Source organism: Bombina bombina, chromosome 3, assembly GCF_027579735.1.
Source record: "Bombina bombina isolate aBomBom1 chromosome 3, aBomBom1.pri, whole genome shotgun sequence".
NCBI lineage: Eukaryota > Metazoa > Chordata > Amphibia > Anura > Bombinatoridae > Bombina > Bombina bombina.
The window spans coordinates 1,097,782,365-1,097,806,060 of NC_069501.1; the positions used below are offsets into that span (position 1 = coordinate 1,097,782,365).

A 23,696-nucleotide genomic window follows, 5' to 3' on the forward strand; every position below is an offset into this window, starting at 1 on the left:
CCTAATCTGACGACCGGAGCTCACCGCTACTATAATAAATGGATTAACCCCTAAAGCTAAGTCTAACCCTAACACTAACACCCCCCTAAGTTAAATATAATTTAAATCTAACGAAATAAATTAACTCTTATTAAATAAATTATTCCTATTTAAAGCTAAATACTTACCTGTAAAATACATCCTAATATAGCTACAATATAAATTATAATTATATTATAGCTATTTTAGGATTTATATTTATTTTACAGGCAACTTGGTAATTATTTTAACCAGGTACAATAGCTATTTAATAGTTACCTAGTTAAAATAATAACAAATTTACCTGTAAAATAAATCCTAACCTAAGATATAATTAAACCTAACACTACCCTATCAATAAATTAATTAAATAAACTACCTACAATTACCTACAATTAACCTAACACTACACTATCAATAAATTAAACACAATTCCTACAAATAAATACAATTAAATAAACTAGCTAAAGTACAAAAAATAAAAAAGAACTAAGTTACAAAAAATAAAAAAATATTTACAAACATAAGAAAAATATTACAACAATTTTAAACTAATTACACCTACTCTAAGCCCCCTAATAAAATAACAAAGCCCCCCAAAATAAAAAATTCCCTACCCTATTCTAAATTAAAAAAGGTAAAAGCTCTTTTACCTTACCAGCCCTGAACAGGGCCCTTTGCGGGGCATGCCCCAAGAATTTCAGCTCTTTTGCCTGTAAAAAAAACCATACAATACCCCCCCCCAACATTACAACCCACCACCCACATACCCCTAATCTAACCCAAACCCCCCTTAAATAAACCTAACACTAAGCCCCTGAAGATCTTCCTACCTTGTCTTCACCATACCAGGTTCACCGATCCGTCCTGAAGAGCTCCTCCGATGTCCTGATCCAAGCCCAAGCGGGGGGCTGAAGAGGTCCATGATCCGGTCAAAGTCTTCATCCAAGCGGGGCAGAAGAGGATCTTCCATCCGATTGAAGTCTTCATCCAAGCAGCATCCATCCGGAGCGAAGCGGCAGGATCCTGAAGACCTCCAGCGCGGAACATCCATCCGGCCCGACGACTGAACGACGAATGACTGTTCCTTTAAGGGACGTCATCCAAGATGGCGTCCCTCGAATTCGATTGGCTGATAGGATTCTATCAGCCAATCGGAATTAAGGTAGGAATTTTCTGATTGGCTGATGGAATCAGCCAATCAGAATCAAGTTCAATCCGATTGGCTGATCCAATCAGCCAATCAGATTGAGCTCACATTCTATTGGCTGTTCCGATCAGCCAATAGAATGCGAGCTCAATCTGATTGGCTGATCGGATCAGCCAATCGGATTGAATTTGATTCTGATTGGCTGATTCCATCAGCCAATCAGAAAATTCCTACCTTAATTCCGATTGGCTGATAGAATCCTATCAGCCAATCGGAATTCGAGGCACTCCATCTTGGATGACGTCCCTTAAAGGAACAGTCATTCGTCGTTCAGTCGTCGGGCCGGATGGATGTTCCGCGCTGGAGGTCTTCAGGATCCTGCCGCTTCGCTCCGGATGGAAGACCATAGAAGATGCCGCCTGGATGATGACTTCAATCGGATGGAAGATCCTCTTCTGCCCCGCTTGGATGAAGACTTTGACCGGATCATGGACCTCTTCAGCCCCCCGCTTGGGCTTGGATCAGGACATCGGAGGAGCTCTTCAGGACGGATCGGTGAACCTGGATGGTGAAGACAAGGTCGGAAGATCTTCAGGGGCTTAGTGTTAGGTTTATTTAAGGGGGGTTTGGGTTAGATTAGGGGTATGTGGGTGGTGGGTTGTAATGTTGGGGGGGGTATTGTATGTTTTTTTTTACAGGCAAAAGAGCTGAAATTCTTGGGGCATGCCCCGCAAAGGGCCCTGTTCAGGGCTGGTAAGGTAAAAGAGCTTTTACCTTTTTTAATTTAGAATAGGGTAGGGAATTTTTTATTTTGGGGGGCTTTGTTATTTTATTAGGGGGCTTAGAGTAGGTGTAATTAGTTTAAAATTGTTGTAACATTTTTCTTATGTTTGTAAATATTTTTTTATTTTTTGTAACTTAGTTCTTTTTTATTTTTTGTACTTTAGCTAGTTTATTTAATTGTATTTATTTGTAGGAATTGTGTTTAATTAATTTATTGATAGTGTAGTGTTAGGTTAATTGTAGGTAATTGTAGGTAGTTTATTTAATTAATTTATTGATAGGGTAGTGTTAGGTTTAATTATATCTTAGGTTAGGATTTATTTTACAGGTAAATTTGTTATTATTTTAACTAGGTAACTATTAAATAGCTATTGTACCTGGTTAAAATAATTACCAAGTTGCCTGTAAAATAAATATAAATCCTAAAATAGCTATAATATAATTATAATTTATATTGTAGCTATATTAGGATGTATTTTACAGGTAAGTATTTAGCTTTAAATAGGAATAATTTATTTAATAAGAGTTAATTTATTTCGTTAGATTTAAATTATATTTAACTTAGGGGGGTGTTAGAGTTAGGGTTAGACTTAGCTTTAGGGGTTAATCCATTTATTATAGTAGCGGTGAGCTCCGGTCGTCAGATTAGGGGTTAATAATTGAAGTTAGGTGTCAACGATGTTAGGGAGGGCAGATTAGGGGTTAATACTATTTATTATAGGGTTAGTGAGGCGGATTAGGGGTTAATACATTTATTATAGTAGCGCTCGGCAGATTAGGGGTTAATAAGTGTAGGCAGGTGTCGGCGACGTTGAGGGGGGCAGATTAGGGGTTAATAAATATAATATAGGGGTCGGCGGTGTTAGGGGCAGCAGATTAGGGGTACATAGGGATAACGTAGGTGGCGGCGCTTTGCGGTCGGAAGATTAGGGGTTAATTATTTTAAGTAGCTGGCGGCGACGTTGTGGGGGGCAGGTTAGGGGTTAATAAATGTAATACAGGGGTCGGCGGGGTTAGGGGCAGCAGATTAGGGGTACATAAGTATAACGTAGGTGGCGGTCGGCAGATTAGGGGTTAAAAATTTTTAATCGAGTGGCGGCGATGTGGGGGGAGCTCGGTTTAGGGGTACATAGGTAGGTTATGGGTGTTAGTGTACTTTAGGGTACAGTAGTTAAGAGCTTTATGAACCGGCGTTAGCCCAGAAAGCTCTTAACTACTGCTATTTTCCTGCGGCTGGAGTTTTGTCGTTAGAGCTCTAACGCTCACTTCAGAAACGACTCTAAATACCGGCGTTAGAAAGATCCCATTGAAAAGATAGGATACGCAATTGACGTAAGGGGATCTGCGGTATGGAAAAGTCGCGGCTGAAAAGTGAGCGTTAGACCCTTTAATCACTGACTCCAAATACCGGCGGTAGCCTAAAACCAGCGTTAGGAGCCTCTAACGCTGGTTTTCATGGCTAACGCCAAACTCCAAATCTAGGCCTAAGTGAATAAATATGTGAAAATAAAAAGTGATAAACTAAATAACACACAAAATATAAAAGTAACAATAATATATAGTGTATAAGGATATGGGTGATCTGTGGGAGTCCTCCTCAATTCCAGTGATCGAAGTGATTCAAGTGGTTTCTTGCCTCAAAACAAAATAAGAAAAATATAGTGAAATACAATTTGGTGAAAAAGAAATATTATCTTCACATTCGTAGTCCCACCAAGGGGTTACTCACACTTTGCTGAGCCTTCCAGGCTCTAGGTACAGGCGCACACCCGGTTTTATACTGCCAGGTAACCAGTATATACCAACCGCAAACAGCTGCTTCAGGTAAAAAGATTATTTATTTAAAATACATAAAATCATTAAAAGCCACAAATATATACGGCAAAGTATACAGTTGGATCCAACTTTCCTTTGAAAAAGCCGTACGCTTACGGTGAAACGTACATCAGGAACATTAACTGAACACCACTATACATTGTTTACAAGTAAGGTCGCATGGACAGGTATTGAGAGTTACATACAATGTTATCCTTAAAATTATGTATGACATTAACAATGAATTAGCCAAAAGAAGAAGTGAAGGGGGCGGAGGAACAGACAATAAAGGATTATCAATTTTTTTTTTATAAAATATATATACACTTTTTAAAATAATAAGTATGTGGTTTTATTTGCAAATTTAAATATGTTTCATTGTAACATTCTTATATTCTGGAATTAACCATAATTTTATCTTTGTATTGGTTGAGTTTTCATTTTGGTAGGGACAGTCTAGGTTACTTTCCTGACCCCTTAACCCGGAAACTAGAACAAAATCGACTTCTAACCTACTGGACATACCAACTTGGCAGAAGTACAAACACTCTGGAAATAATGGAACACATGAACATGGGAAAGAGTAGACTCTGCAGCTGCATAAAAATAACCCAAGTGCTCACAACAAAATACTATAAAGCAAAACTATGTATCAAGGCAATGGAAAAGTCCAGAAGGCAGCAAGCAGACCGTAGCATCCCCGGCATATTTCTACGAGGCAGAAGATTATAACACTAGCAACAAGAATAGATCAGTTTGGATAATATTCTCCCCAAGTGCCGCAATCATCCCTAAATAATCATTGTGAGTCAGATAGTATTGAGTTTCTCAGCTTTCACTTTACATTTCTTTACTGGCTGGAAAATGAAGATGGATGATGACAAAATTATGGAGCCAGCAGCTTTTACCACAGGATCCACTTGTAGTATTCCCATCATCTCTATGCTGGCCAATCTCTTGTAAGTATACATATCGGCACTGAGTGCCTGTTGTGGATCCGGAGACGAGCCAATCTCTGTACATCACTCTGAATCCAAGAGAGAACTCATCTGTACATTGCAAGGCTCACAATCAAAAGTCTCCTTTGCTGACTGCTAATCCAAAGGAGCTCCCTTCTTTGCTTCAGATAGTTCCAGGAATTCTGAGTATTGCGGTTCTTTATGCATATGCTCCATGTGAAAATGTAATCATTCCTTAAAGGGACAGTCTAGTCAAAATTAAACTTTCATGATTCAGATAGGGCATGCAATTTAAAACAACTTTCTAATTTATTTCTATTATCTAATTTGCTCAATTCTTTAGATATCCTTTGTTGAAGAAATAGCAATGTACATGTGTGAGCCAATCACACAAGGCCTTTATGTGCAGCAACCAATCAGCAGCTACTGAGCATATCTAGATATGCTTTTCAGCAAGTGATATCAAGAGAATGAAGCAAATTAGATAATAGAAGTAAATTAGAAAGTTGTTTAAAATGACATGCTCTTTCTAAATCATGAAAGAAAAAAAATGGGTTTCATGTCCCTTTAAGTTTCCAAATGATAAGATAGCATCCAAATCCATTTTTGTTCAGAGCACTCAGGGTAATCAGCAGATTTCTAAATATTGTCTCATCACAAGTACAAAGATCTCCAACATTAATTACTTTTACAAAAATAGAAGAAAAAAATGTAATTGCCAGATTTAAAGGGACAGTAAAGTCAAACTTAAACATTCATGATTAAGACAGTGCACTCAATTTAAAAAATGTTCCAAATTACGTCTATTATCAATTTTGCTTTGTTCCCTTGGTGTCCTTTGTTAAAGAGTAATCCTTGGTGAGCTCAGGAGTGTGCACATTTTGTTCGCCATTTGTCAGCTGTATTTGCCACAATGTTTATAGCAATGTTATACATAGTTGTAAACTGCTGCCGCAGAGTATCTGTGGCATTCTATGGCAGTAGTTTTTGTAACTATTTATAATATTGCTATAAACATTGTTGCAAACACTACTTCCAGATGGCTAAGGACATGTGCACGCTACTGAGATAACCTAGGGTTACTGTTTCACAAAGGATACCAAGAGAACTAAGCAAAATTGATGATAGAAGTAAACTGGAACATTCTTTAAAACTATATGCTCTATTTGACTTTACTGTCCCTTTAAAATTAGGCATGCAAACAGTTTACTTCTACCTTAGCTGGATATTTAAAACAAAATTATTATTTGCCAGGCTTCTGCTCACTATACAGATGGCTGTGATATTTTAGTCATTGCTCACAAGCCCATTTAGTGGCCTCTCCTGCTCGCAGTAGAACTGATGTGTGGTTTATCTTATGCACAAAGCAAAATCGCAGTTGCGCGGTAGTTGTACAGTTGCTTTTAGGATTCACAAGATACTGTTACTATAAGGTAAAGACAGCTCTCACTGAATGTAGTAATCATCATTAAAGGGACATTAAAACTATATAGATTTTATATGCATAGTATTGAGGTTATTTCCCGTCTCCTATAAGTCAGGGATGCTGCCATGTTAAAATGTACCTATTATTGCATTAGAGTGCTGATGTGTGTGACTTCTCTTGAGATACCTGCAGTGTAACCTAAGTCCCCAACATGGTGCAGCTATAATAAGAGGGAGGTGCATGAAATCTATTTAGTGTTTAATGTCCCTTTAATTGTGAGCTGCCATAATGCTAAGCCACTGAGCTTATGAGTGTCTGAAGTACCAGTAGACAAAGCTTTTCAACATTGTTGTACAACAAGTTTTGCGTTCAGGTTTTAACTCTGAAAAAATTGTAATTTCAGCGTTAAAACAGCACCGCAGCAATTACGAGTTTTGTCGGTATAGCTATACCGCAAGCCTTTTAGCCTGTATTGCAACATCAGTCCCGCACGTATAAAATGATGTTTTTTCATGGGACTTCCATTGCGCAGCCATTATGAGTTTTGCGGTGAGGCTAAAAAGCTTGCGTTACACCCTATACCGACAAGATCCGTTTCGCAATCTGAGAGCAGTAGTTATGTGTTTTACGCAACAAAACTGTTACATAAAACAAACTGTTACAAAGTACACTAACACCCGTAAACTACCTATTAACCCCTAAACCGAGGCCCTCCCGCATAGCAAATACTATATTAAAGTTATTAACCCCTAATCCCCCGCTCCCGACATAGCCGCCACTAATACAATTTATTAACCCCTATTCCGCTGCTCCCTGACATTGCCGCCACTATACTAAAGTTATTAACCCCTATTCCCCAGCACCCCAAAATCACCCAAACTATAATAAAGATATTAACCCCTATTCCGCCGCTCCCCGCCACTGCCGCCACTATAATAAACCTATTAACCCCTAAACCGCAAGCCCCCCACAATGAAATATAAAAAATGAAACCATTAACCCCCAAACCGGAACCCCCTCACAACAAAATATACTAAATTAAACTAATAACCCCTAAACCGAAAGCCCCCCACATTGCAATCAATTAATTTAAACTAGTAACCCCTAAACCTAACGTCCCCCTCACTTTATATTAAAATTACAATTTCCCTATCTTAAATTAAATTAAAACTTACCTGTCAATTTTAAAAAAACTAAACAAAAAACTAATATAACTATTAAACTAAAATTAAACTAACTACCAATTAAAGAAAACTAAAATACACATTAAAAAATCCTAACACTACTATAAAAATTAGAAAATATCTAATTACAAAAAATAAAAAATACTAAATTACAAAAAATAACAAACACTAAATTACGAAAAATAACAAATGAAATTATCAAAAATAGAAAGAATTACACCTAATCTTATAGCCCTATAAAAATAAAAAAGCCCACACAAAATAGAAAAAAAACCCCAGCCTACAATAAACTACCAATAGCCCTTAAAAGGGCCTTTTGTAGGGCATTGCCCTAAGTTAAACAGCTATTTTACCTGTAAAAAAACACAAAGACCCCCCCAACAGTAAAACCCAGCCCCAACCAACCCCCCAAAATAAAAAACCTAACTCTAACAAAAACCTAAGCTAGCCATTGCCCTGAAAATGGCATTTGTATGGGCATTGCCCTTAAAAGGGCATTTAGCTCTTTTAAGAAAAAAAAATCCTAACACTAACCCCCGAAGACCTACAGTACTTACAGTTCCTGAAGTCCGGATATCCAGAGTTCTTCATCCAGACGGCTCCATCTTCATCCATCACAGTACCGGCATCTTCTTCATCCCTGCGGAGGCGGAACGGTCGATGTGCGGAGGCGGAGGTCCAGGCGAAGGTCCAAGGCGGAGGTCCAGGCAGAGGTCAAAGCCGGAGGTCCAGGCAGAGGTCCATTGATCCGACGTGGAGGTCCTCTTAATGCGATCGTTCGACGCATACTGAGGATTGAAATGCAAGGTACCCCTTTTTTACTGGGGGTACCAATGCATTCCTATTGGCTAAAAAATTTGAATCAGCCAATAGGAATTAGGGCTGCTTAAATCATATTAGCTGTTCAAATCAGCCTATAGGATTTAAGCAGCTCTCAAGGTTTTTTGGGGTGGGGTTTTTTTTAGATTAGGGTGGGCACTCTTAAAAGAGCTAAATCCCCTTTTAAAAAATAAAAATAAAACCTAAGCTAGCTACAACCTAACTATTAGTTATATTGTAGCTAACTTAGGTTTTATTTCACAGGTAAGCATGTATTTAGTTTTTAAGGTATTATTTAGTTAATAATTGTAACTTTAATTCAGCTCTTTTTTAATTATGTTAAAGTTAGGGGGTGTTAGGTTTAGGGTTAGGGTTAAAAGTTACGGTTAGGTTTAGAGTTAGGTTTAGGGTTAGGTTTAGGGGTTAATAGTTTAATTTAGGTTGTTGCGATGTGGGGGGGCTGGCCGTTTAGGGGTTAATAGGTTTATTTAGTGGTAGTGATGTGGGAGGCCAGAGGTTTAGGGGTTAATAACTTTATTTAGTGGTGGCGATGTCGGGGAGCAGCGGAATAGGGGTTAATATATTTATTATAGTGTGGGCGACATTAGAGTGCGAGGGAATAGGGGTTAATAACTTTAGTATAGTGGCGGCGAAATCGGAAGCAGCAGATTAGGGGTTAATAGATTTATTTAGGTGGCCGCGATATCGGGAGTGGCAGATTAGGGGTTTATAACTTTTATGTAGGTGTCTGCAATGTCGGAGGTGGCAGATTAGGGGTGTTTAGACTTAGGGTTTATGTAAGGGTGTTAGGTTTACTTTTTTTTCCCCATAGACATAAATGGGGCTGCATTACAGAGCTTTTCATTCCGCGATCACAGCGGTTAGGTTTTTTTCTAACCTGCTCTCCCCATTGATGTCTATGGGGAAAGGGTGGACGAGCACATCAAAACAGTGCTTGTTTTTTGTTCGGTATGGAGCTCAACGCAACCATATCGCACGCACAAGCCGGCTGTTTCAAAACTTGTAATGGCTGCGCTATAGAGGGTGAAATAACGCAACTTTTGTTGCATTCGTTAAAGTCCCTATAGCGCGCATAACTCGTAATCTACCTGAACGTTAGTTGCAGGTCCCTTGCTTTTATTAAATGCTTTGTCCTGGCATTTGATTCTGTCTTTATAACCATCAGTTCATCCATTTGAGGTGTAGCCTTGGATAAACATTTACCATGTGCTAAAGTATTTTCTTACCTTAAAATCTCACAGAACTGTTTTTCACAACAAATTAATTCTTAAATTGCTTATTTTTAGCCAAGATATAAATTGCCATTCAGATACTAGAAAAATCAAGTTTACAATAAAAATGTATATCTTAAAGAACCAGTAAACACGTTGAGATCATAATAATTATGTATATGAAAATAAGTTTGTCTTTGTGTGTAAAATTCTTTCCCTATTTACCGGTAACCTAAGCCTGAAAATTGTTTAGAAACCTAATCCAAAAAGATCACACTCACCTAGTTAGGGCTGAATTAAGTATTTGCACTGATAATATGCTGCCTGGCTCCAAGAATAAAATGATGCCCCCTGTGGTGTATTTAGGTTTTGTGCTGCCCAAGGCACTCAAAATTCTCCTGCCCCCTACCACCCACACAAATAGTAGGCCTTTTTTGGCAATAATATTTTTTTGGTCAGGGTGTAATGTGTCTTTTTTATGGCATTTCCAAAGTAACTATTCACCAGGGTCTGACTGTCGGAAGAAGGGGCACGAATGCTCTGAAACATCACATTGAAGTAAACAATACCGTTTTGATTAAAGCCCAGTGAGTGCAAATCTGTTACATTGTTGCTGAATATTTTGATCCTGACACCCTGGCAGCTGTTATAAGAGAGGTGAGAGTGCAAATCCATACACACAGAGTGTGTATGTATATATTATATATATTTATTTATAAAGAATGGAGGAAGTCTGGCGCTGTGTATAAACACCCCAAAGCAATTGATAAATGCTTATGAGTGAGGAGGGTAGTGTAATTATTAGTATGCCTGTGTCATACCAATATATTTTTCCTGCTTCAGAGCTATACTAAAGTTGTGTCCTATCCCTGATACACTTGTTAAAATAACAGCATTAAAATGAGAAATTTGTCTGTGCTAAAACCAGTGACAGACAGGTATTATGGATAGTTCATTAATTCAGTCCATAAAATGGCCCACAGATATTCTGTATAGAGAGAATAATCAGATGTAAAAAACATATCCATGCCATTTGTAGCAAATTCATAATTTATAGAATACATACAGAATTTAAAGGGACATTCCTATCGTCACACCATTTACCATAAGTTGTCCAAACCTTGTAAAAAGCAGTGACAAGTTTACAGGCATTAAGAAAAGAAGAAACTGCTTTAACTGAGAAAAGTTTACATATTACCATACCAAATAAAACTGCAGTATGTGCTCGTATGACCTAATATAACTGAGGCACAATTTACTTAAAGAAAAGTTGTATTTATTTTAATAGTTTACATTCAGTTGTCATATTTAAACCAATTACTAACTGTGTGTATAATAATTATGGTCTGGCATCCACCTATATCTGAGAATATGATGATCTCTGATCTAGCGTCTCAGGGCTGGATATAGCGTGCCATATAGGTTGGGTATCTCAACCCTCTCGTCCTCCCGTACATGGCCAGTGTGCAGCTTCTGGAGTGTCATGACCATAGCTGCTTTGGGCACAACATGGGTGATGTTGGGTCAATTTCTCATATGCAGCCAAATTAAAATGTGTCTCTTTGCTGCCTCTAAAAGTCCTGGTCCATTATGCCAGTGCCCTCTGGGGCTCGGAAGCCACAGGACGAGCAGGTGTCCTGGGTGTCAGCCTGTGGCTCAGGAGAGGTGTGGGGCTACTGGCTGCGAGCAAAAACTGAGTGCTGAGTATCCGTGCAGCTATAGTGGCTGCAACAGTAGGGACTAGTGTCTGTATTGCCCATTATGGAACCGTCACTGTAAATCCCAATAGCTTATACATCCTGGGACTGGAGACAGAGTGTTTACCTCCTCTCTTAGGGTCCCCAATGCACATACGCTAGGCATGACATACTGCGGGAGTTAGGAGGTAGGCGGGCGATGAGCAGAGCAGGAAATATTTTTTTCACTGAACAGGTGGTGATGAAAAAAGTGCTGCCCCCCTCCAACTGCCTCCCTAGGCACAAGCCTTGTTTGTCTGGCATTAGTAATCCCCTGGATGCCCCCCAAATCTCTTCCCACTACAGTCTAAACCCAACCATTGCACTGCATTCTAAATGCAAATGAGATGCATAAATATGACTTTTACATTATTTAAGGCAACCATACTCCTCCCATGTGCTTCCCCAGTTAAAGGGACATTAAGCACTTTTAGATGGTAATATAAAATAATAAATTGTATATATATATATATATATATATATATATTATTTATTTTGTCCCCTTTTCCTGTTATTTCCTTCTGAAATTGTGAGATTTTCAGTTCCTGTTAAAAATGGAAGTGCAGAACACTGTTCTATTACACACAGCCATTGGCTGCACACTCTAGTGACCTATTTATAACTATCTCTAATTGGCTAAAGCAGAGAAGGTAATCTAAGTTACAACATGGCAGCTCCCATTGTTTTATAGATACTAAAACTTTACACTTATTGTGTCAATATTTAAACAGCTAATAAACTTTAAAAATACATCTACATGTTGTCCTCAGACTTATCTTTTCTTTCAATGCATCATTCTGTCTAGCATTTATTTAGTGTTGAAATGTCCTTTTAAAGCCTGCCCCATACCTAGTATAAAAATGTATTGCAAGGCTGCAAAAAATCTTGTAGTTACAAGGTGTTTACTGTCACTTTAAACAATAGCTGCTAAGGCAGCATTAAAGAGACAGTAAAGACATTGAGTTTGTATATTGAATGTTTAGTTATGCGTAATGAAACAACTCTGCAATACATTTTCATTATTTATTTTACCCTATTTTCGTGTAATTTAGCTCTGAAAATGTATCAATTTCTAATTCTCACAACTTGAAATGCACCATGCTGACTTATCAAGGCTAACTCTCCTACATATCTGTTCCGAATTGGCTTTATTAGATAACAACTGCAAATCAATGCATTTTATACTTACCTTACAACAGTGGCTAGCCTTGTTGTCTGCAGACTAAAGCCCAGATTGGCTACTCCACATAAGACAATGGTGGGTGGAGTTTGGCTATTGAAGTTTTTTTTTAATTTGTTTTAAACATTTTTTAGCTGGTGTGCTATTCTATAGCAACACAACAGAAACGTCTAGCAAATACAATGTGTGTACTGTCCCTTTACTTCTACTAAGATATTTATAGAAGTAGTTATAAATAGTATAGCACCTTTAGCACATAAGCAATTAAAGGACATTGTACTGTAGAAATGTCTCGCTTTTAATGTGTTCCCCTTTAATCAGTTTTACCTGCTGGGGTGTATTAAATGGTTTACAAATAGCTTATATGACATTATGTTACTCTTCAAACTCCAAAAATACCCAGACCGGCACCAATACGTTAGTAAAAAGGTGTTAAAAAGTAAAGACGGCTACAACCTAGGCCCGATGATGTCACTGACGCGTTTCAGGTATTAACCCGTAGTCATAGTTAATACCTGAAACGCGTCAGTGACATCATCGGGCCTAGGTTGTAGCCGTCTTTACTTTTTAACACATTGTAGCTGTTTGGTATGTTACATGTTTTTCTGATGTGTCTTTATCATTTTTAACTTTTTCAATAAAGTCGCTCCTTTTTACTAACGTATTGGTGCCGGTCTGGGTATTTTTGGAGTTTGAAGAGTCGCACACATTAAGGACACCCACAGGGCACCTTCGTAGGAGTATTCAATATGTATTGGGGATACAAACATTGAGTACTTTTTTCATTACCGGAGGACCGGATGTACTCTATGCAGAGCTGGGAGAGCTGGGTCCAATAACAAGACGGTGGATCTGTATGCCTGCACGGGGAAGAATCAGTGCGGATGAACTTTCACCCATAGTAAGTGATACCTATTTGTCTTTGAAGTAGGCTGCTGTGGGGTGAGAAGCGTATTATTTGAGGATTGCAGTGTTAATTATATACATACATGCATACCGGACCGATATAACAGGAGAGGTCTGGATTTTCCTCCAAATTATTAATCCAACTTTAGCAGTGCTCAGCGCAGGAGTGTGTGTGTGTAGTCGAATATGACATTATGTTGTCATACGATTTGGTTGATTGACACCCCCTGCTAGCGGATGATTGGCCGTGAATCTGCTGGGGGTGGTATTGCACAAGCAGTTCTGGTGAACTGCTTGTGCAATGATAAATGCCGACAGTGTATGTTGTCTGCATTTATCGATGTACTGCGGACATGATGCGCTACATCGTATCATGTCCGCTCTCACTTTGATAAATATGCCCCTAAGTATGGGGGTGGGAGAGAGAACAGCACATTTCAAAGGGTGTTTCTGCAGCTGCTTTGAATACAACTTTTATCAGCCACTTGTCTTTAAAGGGACATGAAACCCCAAAATTTTCTTTCATGATAGAGAATACAATTTTAAACCACTTTCTAATTTACTTCTATTATCTAATCTGTTTCTTTCTCTTGGAATCATTTGTTGAAGAAGCAGAAAAAGGGAAGGGGAAAGTACAGAAATCCCTCTAAAAGTAAACATGTGACATTCGCAGTCCAGCACTGCATTGTTGCATTTTCATAGACTGACCATTTGAAAACTTGAGTGATGACTTTCCCTCAAGCAACTGATTGGTTAGTCAGACAGTATAAACCTATCTCTTATTATGGTAATGTACATGGACAAAGGGGACCAAGGATAACCTAGAAGTATATATAGGAGGTGCTTAGTAATTTAGCGCCATGGCAACTATTGCTGTCTAGCACCTCCGCTGCTACAATCCATAAATGTTGTCTGAGCCTATGATAAATACCAGGACAGATCTGTATGGCTAAAGATTGTGTAATTATTTCCCAGAAGCAGTGACAAATGTATGTACAACACTAACTAGCCAAATTATACATTTATAATCAATACAGGAACAATTATAACTGAATGAAAAGACAAGGTTATGAAAATGTATTAAGATATTATAAATTCTTTATTTTTTTAAATAATATCATAAAACAACTAACATTTGTAAAAAAAAATTCTGATCAAGAAGGCCAGATATATCTTTAGCATTTTGCTATATAAGTTTAGATGTGATTTATGTTATCATTATTCTACGTAGATCTAGAAATAATATATATATATATATATATATATATATATACACAGTATATATATATATATATATATATATATATATATATACTGTATATACTTTTTTATTTTTTTTTTCAGAAGAGAAAGGGAGTACTTTAATAACTAGCAGAACAGAAGAAAACATGAACCACTTGTTCCCCCCTCAAAATATTTAATGCAGGAGAGAAGGTCTAATGTATATTAATTGGTAAAATTACTATAATTCCTTTTATAGTATACTAGTGGTAAAGCCTGTGTACACGGGCCATTTTCTGTAGTGCAGTGGTCCCACCTGTTCGGGCTCCCACCCAGTTATTTATTAAATTATATTAGCTACAATAAACTTGCTTCTTACTAAACTCTTTTTTTTTGTAACTTATGTAAAATGCTTTCATGTAAAAAAGTTTAGATGCTTCTTTCATATAGATATCCATAAGTTATCTCATATTAAACTATGGCATTCAGTGAGATCCTTTCCAAGGTACTCTGCTACTAGATTCACAAAAAAAGAAACTCCCCTTCAAGATGGAAACCACTCACCTGCTCATTCCATTTCTGAATCCTGCTTTCTGGAATCAAAGGTCATTTCTCCTTGTGCTGGGTCTCCAATATTTTGCCTTGAGAGCCCTGGTGTATTGTCACATTAAAGGTCAAAAGTCTCCCTGTTACATCTTTCAATAGATTTTACTCCTTGTAAAGGAATTTGATTCTGTTCTCTCCTACATAATTGCCACACTTCATTAAAAAAGTACAGGGTTACATATAAAATATATACTATTTCCTGTACATCATGCATTTCCCAGTAATGGTGCACTACTTAAAGGACCACTAAATACAGAATTGCATAATTAACAAGTGCATAATAAAAATACAATGCAATAACACTAACTTTGAATTTCACAAAAGCAGTAGTTTTTTTTCTGACAAATATATTTTTTCTCCCATTTGCCAGCCCCTGCACCATGTGACAGACATCAGCCTATCACAGACTAGTATACATATACCCTGTGAGTTTGTGCACATGCTCAGTAGGAGCTGGTGTCTCAAGAAATGTGCATATAAAAAAAATTGTTCAAAATTTCATAATGGAAGTACATTTAAAAAATTCTTAAAATTATGTGATCTTTCTGAATCATGAAAGTTTAATTTTGAATTGAGTGTCCCTTTAAAGGGACAGAAGTGCAAAAAGAAAATGATCTGTATTAGAACATTTTATTGCACAATTACTTACATATAACTACAAGTTTAACCTATGTAAAAGCGATTAAACACATAGTTGAAGTCATCTCTATAGAAGCAATAACCTTCATAGAGCTAGCTGATCATATCTGGTGAGCCAATGACATGTCAGTAGCCATCAATCACCAACTTTATCCAAGTATTGTTCTAGTGCTCCTGAGCCTACATTGATACACTTTTTTAACAAATGATACCACACAAACTAAGTAAATTTAATAACAGGAATAAATAAAACATTTCTTAAATTTGCATCCTCTATTTGAATAATGAAACTTTAATTTTGAATTGCATGTACCTGTAAGAGCTTCATTATTGTCAAGTAACAGAGAAGCATTTCATGACCTATATTTACCAAATAATCTTTTTTTTCCCCCACCGCTTTTCATGTAAAAAGCCAAGCAATGCACTTCACATACCTCTTCTAACACTTTGAAATAGAGTTTCAGATTCCAAATATAAGTTGTGTTTGACAATAGCAGCGTTTTTACTTTGATCTACACATACCTGAAAAATACATGTAATATATATATAACAATTTAACTTGGCACAGTTTTCCCTGCTTAATTATATCACTTTTTATTTTATATGCAGATGTAGCCAACCATTTGCACAGCACATTTAAAGGAAAATCATAAATACAGTACATAAAAATATAAACATTATCTAAATCAATTTGCATTTTAAAGAGCACAATGAAATTTAAACTAGTGTAAAAAAAACTTTTATTGATATAATTAACAGATTATTTATTTGTTCTGTTTTAATAATACATTTGAATAATCTCTTGTTTCTTTTTTTAATTAAATCAGCAGCTTATTACATAACATGATGTTTGGATAGGAAATAGAATGAGACTGAGAACTAAATAGAACAGATAGGAAATTACAGCAGTAAGTCACATTCATATTTCTACTCATAAAACACGAATTATCTCTGTAATTAAAAACATATTCACAAAATATCCATTTTGACAAATTTGTATGGGGGATCCTATTTGATCTCATATGTTTTTGTCTTTATAGGTGATGTAGCCGCTAATTAGAAATAGTAATATCTGTCTTGTTTTAATATATTGTAATATTTGTGGACCCTCTTGGACTGCTGACTTCTAGTTTCATGTAAAGGGACATGAACTCCAAAATGTTTATTCATGATTAGAGCCTACAATTTTAAACAACTTTCCAATTGAATTCTATTATCTAATTTGCTTAGTTCTTTTAGCATTGTGGTATGTGGAAAAGCATACGAAAGTATGGTCAGAAGCAGCAATGTGATACTGGGTGCTAGATGCTGATTGGTGGCTTCACATATATGCCTCTAATCATTGGCTCACTAAATGTATTCAGCTAACTCCCAGTAGCACATTGCTGCTACCAAGCCTGCTCTTTAACAAATTATACAAATAGAAAGAAGAAAATTGATAATTAAATTAAATAGGAAAGCTGTTTTTTAAAATGTTATTCTGCATCTCATTAATGAAAGAAAATGATTTGGTTTTATGTCCCTTTAATTAATAGTGAGTAAAAAAGATTAGGAAAAAACGTCTCCACTATGAATTGAGTGACACTGAATATATCATTGTATAATCCATTTGCACATCACTGCAGAAAACACAAACTACTACTGTTTTCCACTGAAGCAGAGAACTCTGGGTAAGAATATGCAAATAAGTGACTTAAAGCAAATAAAAATGAGACATTATGTTGCTCATTTGCATATCCTTATGCAGAGTCCTCTATTCCTGGACTCATTAAGATACACAATGATCAATTGAGTGTAATTTAAATTAAAGTAAAATAAAATACTTTTTTTTTTTTTTTTTACTTATATCCAGTGCAAAATGTAATATTCATTTTGTGTTTGTGTTGGTCCATTATATGTTTAATAACTGGGAAAAAAAACTGGAAAAATTCAAGGTTGGATTTTAGGAGATTCTCTAAATGTATGACTGACTTTTCACATAATGACAATGACAACAGTTTGGAAACAGTAACTAACTCAAGTGTATAGTGTATCATTTAAGAAAAAGTGTTTAAACTGTAAAACTGCAAGATTTTAATATAAATTCAGCATAAGCTCACCAAATGCCATTTTCAATAAAAGCAGATGAAAAGCTCAAGTGGAGAGAATTAAATTGGGTTAAAAAGCAGCAATACTTCAAAGAGAAGTGCCAAAAGGCTTGCATTTTCATAGGCAAAGCTACATGCAATTTTTCCCATGAATTTGGAGTTTCTTTTTAGTTCACTTTATGAAGAAAGATTAGAAAATGATGATCGCTGAGATGAAATGCTGCAAACTTCTAAGTTAGTGAACGAGCTTCCAGCTTCACTAGTATACTCTGGGTACGATGAAGTTGAAGAAATTATATTTTTTAGTCTCTGAAGAGCAATAATTAGTAGCAACAGCAAAAATGCCAGCAAGCTTAGGAAAATGGAAACATATACATAAACGTTTGATAATCGACTTGACAAAGGAGATGAATCTGCTGAAGTTGAAAGAGAGGTTGGAAACACATGAAGAAAAGTTCCGTTGTCCATTTCTTCCAGGGAACTAACTGAAGGGCTAAATCCTGACATGTTGGCATGAGAAACAGATCCTCTTAATGATATATAAAGGAACAATAAATCTATGACAATGATCAAATCATGCAGAATTATTCTTGTTCTGAAAATATCCAGTCAAGCAGCAAATGACAAACCTGAAATATAAACAAATACATAAATATTAATTTTATGTACAAGTTAGCATTTGTGTCATCCAAAATTAGAAAACTGTTAAATCATTTTAGATATGATAAAAAGCATAAATGATCTGGACATAGTGCTATTACATATGGAAATTAATGTTACTAGAGTGTTAGGTTTATTTTCAAAGGTATTTGAAAGTTAAAAGGAAATTAATCTCAAAATGGCTTCATAAAAATGTTTAACTTATTACTATAATTATTATTATCATTTGTATTTTTGCTAGCAGACTAAGCACTTTTTAGAAAATAATTTTATTTTGCAGAAACAATCAAATATGTAGGAAAAAAGCCGCCATATTAAATGCAAAAACAAAAAAAAAAAAAACTAAAAAAAAAAAAACTAAAAGAAAAGTGTCATTTTCTATAGAATGCACCATAATCAGCAGTAAGGGAATATTTTAAATACAAACTGTATAGCACCACATTTAGCATCACAATTTAGGAATTTATACCCATTTTTTTTCCACTTTTCAGCACCATGTTGCAATACATGCAGACTTAAAATAACTATTCATAAAATGATGTACAAAAGCTAAAAATACACAAAATTAAATAATGTTGATAATGCATGCAAGTTCAAACTCCTGTAAACATTTACTTTGTATAATAACATTTTTTTTTCAAAAGTATGAATGTTCTAAATAGCTGTTAACAATATGTTGAATATTTTCACACTCACTAGTTTTTTCTTTATTTATATACCTGGAGATTTATATGAGTTCATAAAAAACAAGGCTCTATGAGCAGTGAAATCAACAACATAACAAAATAATGCTGGCAGCTGCAGCCAGGTGATTGTTACTTGTATGACAATCCCATGACATCTATAAGGTTATCACTTTATTAGGATGGTGGGATCCCCTTTTTTTAGTGGGTTAATAAGGTTATCTTTAGTCACCTGACTTTTGAAATAGAACTAGCCTTATGATGTATTTTGTTACTGTTATAATGATCACCTGGTAACTAGACAAGCAATGGACCACATTTAAAAAAAAAGGAGGACAGATCATTTTAAATAAGGGGTCTAATATCTGTATGTACATATTGCAGAAGCAAGAGGGGGGCTTCCCCGCCTCTGATCAGTTTCTCCCATATGCATATAGTTGTATAAATTGATCAGCATGATGATCAGCTGATAGCAATCAGGGCATGTAACCTTTCATTAGAAAGAGTGGTATTTTCTCTTTTATAAGACAGGTCACTTGCCCCATTTTGGGGGACATATAGGAAGACATGGTTCCTTTTAAAGCGCAGGGAACCACAAAGTCAGCTAGTAAACAAGTGCTTGCTATTCCTATGGAAATCACTTTCTGGTTACAGGGGCATCAGATTCATCAACTTGAAGATGCAATCACCTTTTTCTTTTGGAGAGTGTTTTATATGTGTGATTTACAATCTCATATACAGTAAATGTGCTAGTTTAATATTTTCCATTTTTTTGGCAATCACCTACCAATGTAAGTCACATAAGCCAAAAATGTTATGCACCTCTATGTATATTATGAAGGAGATACTGGCCTCTATTTATCAAGCTGTCAACCGCAAATACGCTGGAATTCCGCAGCGCATTTGTGGCGAGCCTGATTCACTGTAGTTATCAACCCTACAGACCGGCAAAAGTAGAATATAGTAACGTAACATACGATCCGCCAGACTCTGTCCGACACAGATCGATGGTTACATCACTACAGATGTTCCGAACGCTAGTTCGGCACAATCTGACTACTTTTGCTAGTTTTCAAAAAACTAGCAGGTACACTCGCCACTATTCCGGCCCAGCGTACCTGGTTTTCAATGGGTTGCCATAGGAATCAATGGGAGTCTGACAGTAGCGAAAGCTTATGTTCGCTGCTGCCCGATATCCCATTGATTCCTATGGGAACTTCTACACCTAACACCCTAACATGTACCCCAAACCTAAACACCCCTAATCTGCCCCCCCTACACCGCCGCCACCTACATTATACATATTAACGCCTAAACCGCCACTCCCGGAGCCCGCCGCAACTAAATAAAGTGTTTAACCCCTAAACCGCCACTCCCGGACCCCACCGCCACCTACATTAAATGTATTAACCCCTAATCTGACCCCCCTACACTGCCGCCACCTACATTAAATTTATTAACCCCTAATCTGACCCCCTACACCGCCACCACCTACATTAAATTTATTAACTCCTAATCTGACCCCCCCCTAACATCCCCTAACTTGAATATAATTTAAATTAATCTAAATAAAAATTCCTATCATTAAATAAATTATTCCTATTTAAAAATAAATACTTACCTATAAAATAAACCCTAAGATAGCTACTATGTAACTAATAGTTACATTGTAGCTATTTTAGGATTTATTTTTATTTTATTTTATAAATAAAGTTTGTATTTATTTTAACTAGGTAGAATAGTTATTACATAGTTATTAACTATTTAATAACTTTCTAGCTAAAATAAATACAAATATACCTGTAAAATAAAACCTAACCTAAGATACAATTACACCTAACACTACACTATCATTAAATTAATTACCTAAACTAAATACAATTAAATACAATTAACTACAAAAAAAACAAACACTAAATTACAGAAAATAATAAAATAATTACAAGAATTTTAAACTAATTACACCTAATCTAATTCCCCTAATAAAATAAAAAGCCCCCCAAAATAATAAAAATCCCTACCCTACACTAAATTACAAATAGCCCTTAAAAGGGCCTTTTGTGAGGCACTGCCCCAAAGTAATCAGCTCTTTTACCTGTAAAAAAAATACAATACCCCCCCAACATTACAACCCACCACCAACACACCCAACCCTACTCTAAAACCCACCCAACCCCCCCTTAATAAAACACTACCCCCTTGAAGATCACCCTACCTTGAGACGTCTTCACCCAACCGGGCAGAAGTGGTCCTCCAGACGGCCAGAAGTCTGCATCCTATCCGGGCAGAAGACGACCTCCAGACGGCAGAAGTCTTCATCCAGGTGGCATCTTCTATCTTTATCCATCCGGAGCGGAGCAGGTCCATCTTTAAGACATTGGCTGATAGAATTCTATCAGCCAATCGGAATTAAGGTAGGAAAAATCCTATTGGCTGATAAAATCAGCCAATAGGATTGAGCTCGCATTCTATTGGCTGTTCCAGTCAGCCAATAGAATGCAAGCTCAATCCTATTGGCTGATTGAATCAGCCAATAGGATTGAACTTCAATCCTATTGGCTGATTGCATCAGCCAATAGGATTTTTCCTACCTTAATTCCGATTGGCTGATAGAATTCTATCAGCCAATCGGAATTCAAGGGACGCCATCTTGGATGATGTCATTTAAAGGAATATTCATTCGTCGGGTAGTCGTCGGCCTGGAAGGATGCTCCGCGTCGGATGTCTTGAAGATGGACCCGCTCCGCTCTGGATGGATGAAGATGGAAGATGCCGTCTGGATGAAGACTTCTGCCCGTCTGGAGGTCCACTTCTGCTCAGATCGGATGAAGACTTCTGGCCGTCTGGAGGACCACTTCTGCCTGGTTGGGTGAAGATGTCTCAAGGTAGGGTGATCTTCAAGGAGGGAGTGTTAGGTTTTATTAAGGGGGGATTGGGTGGGTTTTAGAGTAGGGTTGGGTGTGTGGGTGGTGGGTAATTGTAACTTAGGTTAGGTTTTATTTTACAGGTACATTTGTATTTATTTTAGTTAGGAAGTTATTAAATAGTTAATAACTATTTAATAACTATTCTACATAGTTAAAATAAATACAAACTTTCCTGTAAATTAAAAATAAATCCTAAAATAGCTATAATGTAACTATTAATTATATTGTAGCTATCTAAGGGTTTATTTTATAGGTAAGTATTTATTTTTAAATAGGAATAATTTATTTAATGAAAGGAATATTTATTTAGATTAATTTAAATTATATTTAAGTTAGGGGGTGTTAGGGTTAGACCTAGGTTTAGTGGTTAATAAATTTAATGTAGGTGGCGGCGGTGTAGGGGGGTCAGATTAGGGGTTAATAAATTTAATGTAGGTGGCGGCGGTGTAGGGGGGCAGATTAGGGGTTAATAAATATAATGTAGGTGGCGGCGGGGTCCGTGAGTGGCGGTTTAGGGGTTAAACATTTTATTTAGTTGCGGCGGGGTCCGGAGGTTTAGGGGTTAATATATATAATGTAGGTGGCGGTGGGCTCCGGGAACGGTGGTTTAGGGGTTAAACACTGTTAGGGATTATTGTTAGCATGACTAGCGCCATTTTGTCTTTGGCATCCATCTTGTCTGAATAACCTTTATTATAGCAGTTATTCTGTAGTGAGAATTACATGCTTGTTATTATTCTCTGCAAAGCTAGTTAACCTTGTAAATGTCCTGGCACAACGCATGGAGGATACTATCTCTATTAGATGTTCAAGTAACCTTGTCTTCATCCTAGATGCACTCTTTATTATGACTATAGAAATATTGTTTATGAGCTAGTATTTTTCCTGACAAACACTGTGAAACTGTGTAAAATGACGCGCCCATAACGTGTCATCAAGTTAACCCTGTATGCTGTAATTGTTGGCTGTAAGACATGTTGTGTGTCTTTTAATAAACAGAATAGTGTTAGATCATTGCTGCTTGGTCTGAATTACTGTTCTCTGGACGTCCTTATCAAATAATCTTCATTTCCAGGTGGTACGGTGGGCTCAAGTCCTGACTGACACTCCCCCTCTGAAACCAACACCTTACAAACACTTTATTAGAGTTGCGGTGGGCTCCGGGAATGGCAGTTTAGGGGTTAATAACTTTATTTAGGTGCGGCGGGGTCCGGGAGCGGCGGTATAGGGGGTAAAACAGTATAGTATAGTGTGGGTGCTTAGTGACAGGGTACCAAGAAAGCTGCGAATAAGCCGAAGAGCAGCGAGATTGATGACTGTTAGTTAACAACAGTCCGCTGCTCATTGCTCCGTACTTGGTGCGCGGCTTTTTGACAGCTTTCTTGATAATTTTGGAGAACGTATTCAGGTCCGCGGCAGCGATGTTAGGCGATCTTAGGCAAGCGTATTGGTGCCGTCAAATGCAAGAAAGTCGACGGCTTGATAACTAGAGGCCACTGTCTCTGAACACCTTTTCCCTTGTCAATATTCTCACTGTGTCTTGTGAAGCAAGTGGTCTCTGTTTCAAATGGTTATCACCTGCAATTTAGAGGAATATTTAATTCCCCATTCAAAAGAGGGGATACTCAAATTTTAAATTAGATTTTATATATATATATATATATA

At 36.8% G+C, this 23,696-nt stretch overlaps 1 protein-coding gene across 1 annotated transcript; it reads right to left on the reverse strand.

The window, feature by feature from the left end:
* Positions 1 to 17,938: 17,938 nt before the first annotated feature.
* Positions 17,939 to 18,268, reverse strand: SERTM1 (serine rich and transmembrane domain containing 1). Its single transcript, XM_053705037.1, has one exon. It carries the CDS (start codon positions 18,266 to 18,268, stop codon positions 17,939 to 17,941), a length of 330 nt encoding a protein of 109 aa, XP_053561012.1.
* Between the last annotated feature and the right edge of the window lie 5,428 nt (positions 18,269 to 23,696).

Coding starts and splice junctions, on each gene's coding strand:
- SERTM1 (XM_053705037.1), bottom strand. CDS start 18,268: ATGTCAGGATTTAGCCCTTCAGTTAGTTCCCTGGAAGAAATGGACAAC.